General features: G+C 37.0%; 1 protein-coding gene and 1 non-coding gene across 2 annotated transcripts in view; both read left to right on the top strand.

The window, feature by feature from the left end:
- Positions 1–3205: 3205 nt before the first annotated feature.
- Positions 3206–7625, top strand: part of NSRP1 (nuclear speckle splicing regulatory protein 1) — an 884562-nt gene continuing 880142 nt past the window's right edge. The window contains exon 1 of the mRNA XM_044054474.1: positions 3206–3289. Coding sequence (XP_043910409.1) covers positions 3270–3289 — 20 coding nt within the window. The 5' untranslated portion in view covers positions 3206–3269. The remainder of the gene's footprint in view (positions 3290–7625) is intronic.
- On the top strand, positions 7490–7561 carry TRNAE-CUC. The gene has a single exon. It is a non-coding gene; the product is annotated as a tRNA-Glu (tRNA).

Below are 7625 nucleotides of genomic sequence, written 5' to 3' on the forward strand. Positions count from 1 at the left end.
TTGTAAAAAGTGTGACTTCTTTACAGCCTTTGCCCATACTTGTTTCTGGTTATCGAGGGAGGAGGTTTCTCCCTGTGGATCCAGGTTATTTTTGTATAATATGCCTAGTTCATCATGCCATGCTCTTCTTTCTTTTTAATGAAGCATTATTTCAGCAAGCTGTTAAGCTGCCCAGTGGATTACATATCACTAAAAAGAAATGCAGTCTTAAACATGTTCCTCAAGGTTCTGCTCAGGAATGCTCTGTATTACATAGTACTGAAGTTTTCTTCCTTAGTTTTAGATTAGATTGTAGAGTTGTTGTAAGCCCTCTGTAGGATTTACCTGTAATTTTTTTTCAGGAAGTGTGTAAGTTAACAATTGCAAGGAAAATTGTGTAGAATAATTTAAAACCTTTGTCACAAATAATCAAAGAATTATTAGGAAATTAGTTTCTGCTAAGTGGAAACCCATTAGTACTGTCAAGTGGAAAGGAAGATAGTTTGCAGCTTTCAGTTCTCTTCAATGTAAAATTACAAAAACTATTTTTGGTGTGATTCCAGATTTAAATGTAGTATGTCGTTTTGTACAGAAGCTATATTTTCATTCTTTCTATATGATGATTCACAAAAATAACATATTTTATTTATTTTTTCATTAAAATTCAAGATGCAACTGTTCCTTTGTCTTTGAAATTAAAGCCAGCAAGGGAGATATGAATTGTAAGAGGATATTTCTGATGATTTTATATTCTCCCGAAGCAAGCTTTAGTTTTTTTCTGTTCATCTTACACAAATTAAAGGGACTTTTTATACAAAAGTCTGTAATTTTGGCCTATATTTAAAGAATTGCTGCATGACAGTAAAGTAGGCTTTAGAGTTAAATTCCCCTGTGAAATGTTATAGTGGTTACATTTGTTTTCATAATGTGCATGTGACTGAACTGAGTATTTGTCTTTTTTTTGTACATTTTCATTTTCATAGCTGTTGCTTAATTCTCTGTGTTGGTTTCAATTAACTGAAGTGTTTATCTGTTTGTGCACAGTTTTTTGTTTTTTACTTTATATTGACTTAAAATTTGCTGTGGTACTTACTGTGATTACTTCATCTTCATTAGGATTGTTTGCTAGATTATCATATTACTTATATAAGCTATGCCACTATGGACATGGAGTGTGACTTTATATGGGTGACTGAGCATCTGCCCAAGCCTGCCTTGAAGCAACTAGTTCTCTCTGTAAATCTCCTTAACTGTTGGATAGGAATTGCCTATTTCTAGTGCCGCAGCTATACTACAATGATATCCAAATTAATATATACTGCTTCGTTGTCATATTTGTTGTCAGCGCAGCCTATGGGTAAGTCTACTTTCCATACCTCCACCATGGTCAGCTTTCCAGGTAGCACCAACCCCCCTTTTGCAAATTCCTGGGTCCGCTACTGTGTGTGTGTAGATATTAGTGGTATAGAAGAACAACCAAAGCAGGGCTAGCCATCTGTTGGTGTGAACATTGGCTGTAGATGACTGCTACTGTTGATGTGACACCTGTACCACATATGGGAAAAAAAAAGTTTTGGATGGATTTGTGAGAACACCCCTCAAATGCACCTCCTTATAAAGATTTAAAATCTTAAAAATTCTATGTTTCATGCTGTTTCACAACAAAAGGGTTTGACACACATTCATTGTTAAGAATATGATACACATTCCATTGTACACAATATTAAATCTTACTAAGTCATCAAACACACCACTTTTTAAGTATGAAGAAGCTGTCAATAACCATACTGCGAGTTTCATAGTTGAAGTCCTTAATAAGTGTTCCACATTTTTCAGATGGAAGGTTCAAAACTGTGTTGACCAGTTATTCAGAAATGCCGACGTTCGGAGACATATAAACATTGACACTTATTTTTCAGTTTATGAAAATACTACTTATCATCACTCATCATACCTCTCATCTGGTTAGAGCAACAAATCTGGACAAAGCCATAAATAATAGGTGGACAACAGACCAAAAATAGGGACAGCTTTTAAATATTGCTCTTATAAACTTAGAAAGTTGATAGAATAGCAGGTTTTGCCTAGGCATGAATTTTCTGAAGGGTATGAAATCTGAAATTCAAATGAATTCCATTATTTTCTGACTTAAGCTCTCAATGATTTGCCAACAATTTGCCAGAAAACCAAAATTTTATGAGGAACAGACACAATATGAGGCAAAAATCTGGGCAGCAGAGATCTGTGTCACTCTACAGACTATAAAGGGGGCTACCCTGCTTTCTTTTGCTGTGCATCTACTCAGCAATGATGATGAAGATAAGTGCGTTCTATTTTTTATTACATTATGTGCTTAGGGTCGCCACCTTTTCAAATGGCCAAAGTGGGACATTTTTGTTATAAACATCAGATTTTACAGGCCGACACATACCCACGGTCAGTACAAAGGATAGATCTTAACTATTTTGCATAAATAAAAGCTTATTCTTGTAGCATTTTAGTTGCTTATTCTGTTTTTTGTAACATTTAGATATTTTAGATACAGAGTAACTGTTTTATGCAACTATTACATAAATCATAGGAAATAATTTTCTCCTAAAATCTCAGGACATTTGCTATTTTTACATTTTTTTTTGTCAGGACACAACTGCCCAAAGAGGGACTGTCCCTCGCAAAGTGAGACAGGTGTTAACCCTGTATGTGCTAACTCCAGCAATGTTACATTATGTAATTAACAGGGGTCCCCTGGGAAGTGCGTGTATCCGTGGTTCTGAACTGCCAAATCAATTCTGTCACTCACCGAAACCACGCCCAACCTGCTGGAAGACGTAGACGTTGTTCTTTCAGTTTCTACATATACAGGCTGCAATAGCAGATATTATTTTGTGATGCAGTAGGGTGTTTTGAAATTCTATGTGATTGTGTAACTCGAATTCTCACAGTGAGATGCCTCAAAATGAGTTATTATACACTGAACTACATGAAAAGCACATTAACAAATGCAAGCATTTTGTTTTACGCACAACTACATTTTTTGCTGCAAACATCGGCCAGGAAAATCATTCAGATATGCTTCAGCACTTTCGTTACTTTTCGTTTACATCTCGTAGCGTTTGTTAGAGAGGCTGACATAACCTACACACGCCTGTTTTGTTTAGATGTGTACTCTTTGGTTCAGTACCCTTTTTCCCTTTTGACGCCTGTATCCGCACCTCGTCTCGGTAGCTGTATGTAATCTGTGGCTGTAAGTCTGCATACAGTCCCGAGAGAAGAGGAGGCGGATACACAACATGGCGGCTCCGGGAAAACAGTGAGTATAGGCTGCTGATCTGTATGAAAATGAAACGTTTTAAGGCAGTAGACTATTTGTTGAGAATGATCTGCCAGTACTAAACTCACTGGAACCATTGGTTCATGTCTGAAGACGCCATTACAATATCTGTGTTTTATCCCTTGTTTACTCTTCTGTTCTGGTGGAGTTTGGTGTTGCTGTGCATCAAGCCGTTTTAGAATAATTAGTCGACTTTAAGGAACACTTCTGTAACATAATGTTGATTTCAGAGTAAGAGTTAGTGGAGATTTGTTGTGTTAGTAATATAATACATTTTTCATTTAGGGAAAACGTATAATGCCTTTTGCATTTTTAATCAGTAGTTCTCAAGGTTTTTTTTTTTTGGGAGGGGGGCATATTCATACTTCTCAACCCCTTACTGAAAGAAATCTGAACAAAACCTAAAACAGTGAGAGAATAGGGAAGTCTTTTAAATATTGCGTTTATAAACTGAATGATGTGAAGTTCGAAATTCAAACATATGTTGTTATTAGAGACGTCAATCCTCATTGATTTGCCAGAAACCACGCATTTTGAGGTACACACCAAATATGAGGACAAATCAGGATATTCTGCGAAAATATGGACAGTTGATAGGTATGGACTCCTTTCAATGAAAGAAAATTCCCTACATTTATGAATCGCCAGTAGGCTCGCAGCTGCAGTTTTCTCTTGGGTCACAGTGATATATTTAGAAGATGCATAGGGGTTACCACCTGACCATCTTGGTTATTTGTGTCTTGGGGGAGGCTAAAAATTGCAAATGTCCTGAGATTTTAGGACAAGAAATGTTGCGTCTTCTTTAACACAGTTGTTTTGTATCTGAAACACTTAAATGTTATACTGTTGTATAAACAATTTAAATGCAACAAGAATAAGCTTTTATTGCTGCAAAAAGTGAAATTCTGCCCTTTGGACTGGTCTTGGGTATGTTTTGTCCTCTATAATCTCATGTTTCTGCAAAAAATGTACCTACTTAAAACTACGTGTGGGTCTACCCAAACGCTATTATTTGTGTACACAATAAAGAATGAGTGCACACGTACACGTGTTGCTCATTGTTTTTCAAAAGATGATCAAACTAACTAATCCACAGGGTGTGCTTGGCTTTAGCTTAGGTGAGCAGTGATAATTACATAGTGTACATGTTTTTTTCTGAGAGAAGCATGTTGTATGGTTATGAGAGAGGTTGTTTTGAGGCACAGGTCTGCAATATTTTACCTTTAAGGCTTTATAATGAATGTAATGCAATGTGCATTTTTTTTCCAAAGGAAAGCAATTTCTTCATTGGTGTGTTTGAATAGGGAGTATGTACTGTTCATTTAACAGAATATAAATGGCCAAACTCCCTGGCCAAGTTTTCCTTAATCGGTATGAATACCTCCACTAGTCTCCCCTGAAAAGAGTCTGGCCTAGTGGTACTAATCTGGGCAACATAGCATAAATAACACATATTCTAGAACTTTAATAAATACTGGTGATATGTCTGCTATAATGCACTTTCTCTCACCATTTAAAAGATGACTTGGCAGCATGTATCATGCTTTAAAAGGGATTATGGACCGGTCCCTTTTAAAGCATGATACACGCTGCCAGGTAATTTTGTCTTTGTTCAGAATTCTAGAAGTGATACGTTGAGATGATTTCTTAAAAGATAACTGGGGGTTAATCTCAAGCAGACCTAAAGAATTCAAGTAACAGGTCAGATTAATTGGTTATAACCAAAACTGCTTTAATATAACATCATGTCTGGGATTGGAGAGTTACTCCAGTAAACTTGTATAATGTATTCGTGCATTGCTGTTTTTGTGAAAGCAAATGTGATTTCTTTGGAACTCAAGCATCTCTGAGGTATTCCTTATTTTAGTAGAACGTTGTTCCACTTGGATGAGCCAAGGACTGAGAAGGCTCACCCCATAATGTTTTGGCTAGTTTGCGTCTGATAAAATGGACCGAACCCGTTGGAGGTAGACTACATTTTTTTGGCTAACTGGCAGGGGGAAGGTAGAAGACTGGAGCTTCAGTCCTTTACAAATTTATCAAATTCAAACACAAATGATTCTGAATTATGTTTCTCAACAAATAAACATTTTTGAAGCAGAAGGTGAAAATCAGATTACTGACTCTGGGTAGTGGTAAAGCCTCCATTAATCAAGCTCTTTCTATTATAGTCCTTTTATACAGTCAGCTATGATATTGCTCCATGTCAAACAAAGAGGAATTCCTGTTTTAACAACCTCCTTCAAAAAGAGTGCATTCCACACGCATTACCCAAGCAGCTGTCACCTAAACTGATTACTGCCAGTACAGCCCCAATCTTAAGAGGGAAGTCAAGTTAATGAGCAGGCAGCAAGACTTAAATGGTCGATTAAAATCCTTTCACTCGCAGCAGGTTTAGCTTTGTTGTGCAGAAATGTGGAAATCCTGTAGCACAGATTAATTTCCTTGTTGAGTTTTATTCCTGAATATGTGCATATTATGGCTGTATGTACTTGACGGAAGGATGAATAAATCCAGATTTCCAGGTGTCACTAATTGTTCTTTGCGTGAAATGAAGGTCCATCAAGGCTTAATATTAATTAGGCTGAAGTACTAAAAAATATTACACTTTTGTCTGTATTTACCTGAAGGAAATGTGAGAATGACAAGTCAGACAGAGATTTACAGTCTGTTAAGAAAAACAGGTTGTAGGGGTTATCAGAGTCTTGTGTACTTTTTCAAGCAATGAATGCATTGAGTGTAAACAGATCATTGATGTATGCAAATAACATGGAGTTCCAATAAATCTATGGCCAATTGGTTGGTTAAAAGTGAGATCTACAGTGCTCCAGCACAGACTCCTGTGATCTGCATTGATAATTGGATGGGAAATGGGAAATTCACCCCGGGGATCACTTCTGTGGCTCTGCTCGACAGGGGCACAGGAAAATAATTTTCTTGGGTGGCGAAAGCCAGGGTACATTTTTTGGCTAGGCTTGTATGGGCCCTAGGGGCCGATAGCCTAGTACCTACCTATACGATTCCCTCCACCCACCACCTCTCGTATCATTTACATGAGTTCAGATACATTGAATGCATTTCATAAAACAAGTTTTGAGAACTTTTTCCTGCTTCATTAAATAAACTTTCAAGTGTTTCAATTATGTGCATTTGCTTTCCTTTTTTTTTTTCTGAACCTTCAGGTCATACTTTCTTAGGTTCTCTGTAATCTTGCTGGTGCTGTGTAAAATGATTTCTTAAAGGTACTTCACACTGGTATGTGATTTTTTTTTTTTACTGTAATACTGATTTTCCATAAATTTAATAATAGAGTAATGAAACCAGAGGTACAGTGTTGCCTTCCAACACCTGTTTGTCCATTTCGGTTCTCCGTTGCATTCTTTTTGTGTAGATTCTGCACATTTTTCCTGTGTCTGAGTGATCTTATCCACATGTTCACTAGGTGCTCTAGTTTCCTTTGGTATCCCAAAAATGTGCTGTAGGTGAATTGGGGATTCTCAGAATTGCTCATAGGCGTGTGTTTGTACATTATCACTCCCTGTAATAAGTCAGTATCCTTTTCAAGAATAGATTCTGTGTCTTATGCCCACTGAGTACAGGTATAGGCTTCAGCTCACCCCGTGACTTTCTATCAGATTAAACCACAACTTGGTAAATGAATGAATAATTTCACATTTTTATTTGAAATGCTGTAAGGAAGGGCCTATAATGAAGAAGCAGTGACACAAGGTGCATACTCTTTAACAGGTTTACTGAAAGATGTGGAATATTGACACCACATAAAATGCAAAATTTTCTGTAACATCCATTCTTACAGAGATATGCAAAATATCCTCCAGAATGGTTTTCTGTTACAGGAGTACTAAAATGGGTAAAATATGTTAACCCTGACAATCATAGATAGTTTGTTAGCATTTCTGTACCGTATTGGTTTACTTTCTTACATCAACACTATATCTAGCTCATATTGACTCACACATCCCCATTTCAGCCTGTAGGAACATGTTATAGCACAGTTACACAATCTGCTGTAAGAATTTTTCCCCAAAATTCTCGAAGCTGCTATCTTCACAAAATTGTGCCTTAATTCCTCATTGACAAGTTTGTATCTCAAATATATGGGACATATTGGGTAGCAACTTTGACAGATACTGTACCATTTTAAGATTCATACTAGAGTCCCTGGTGGTCTAGTGGTTAGGATTCGGCGCTCTCACTGCTGTGGCCCGGGTTCGATTCCCGGTCAGGGAAGCTTCAATGCACCTTTTCCTATAAATAAATAGGACATGCTGGAGGGACAGATTCATAACCCAGA

The sequence above is a fragment of the Protopterus annectens genome, chromosome 13.part0, assembly GCF_019279795.1.
Source record: "Protopterus annectens isolate FY-2018-M chromosome 13.part0, PAN1.0, whole genome shotgun sequence".
NCBI lineage: Eukaryota > Metazoa > Chordata > Ceratodontiformes > Protopteridae > Protopterus > Protopterus annectens.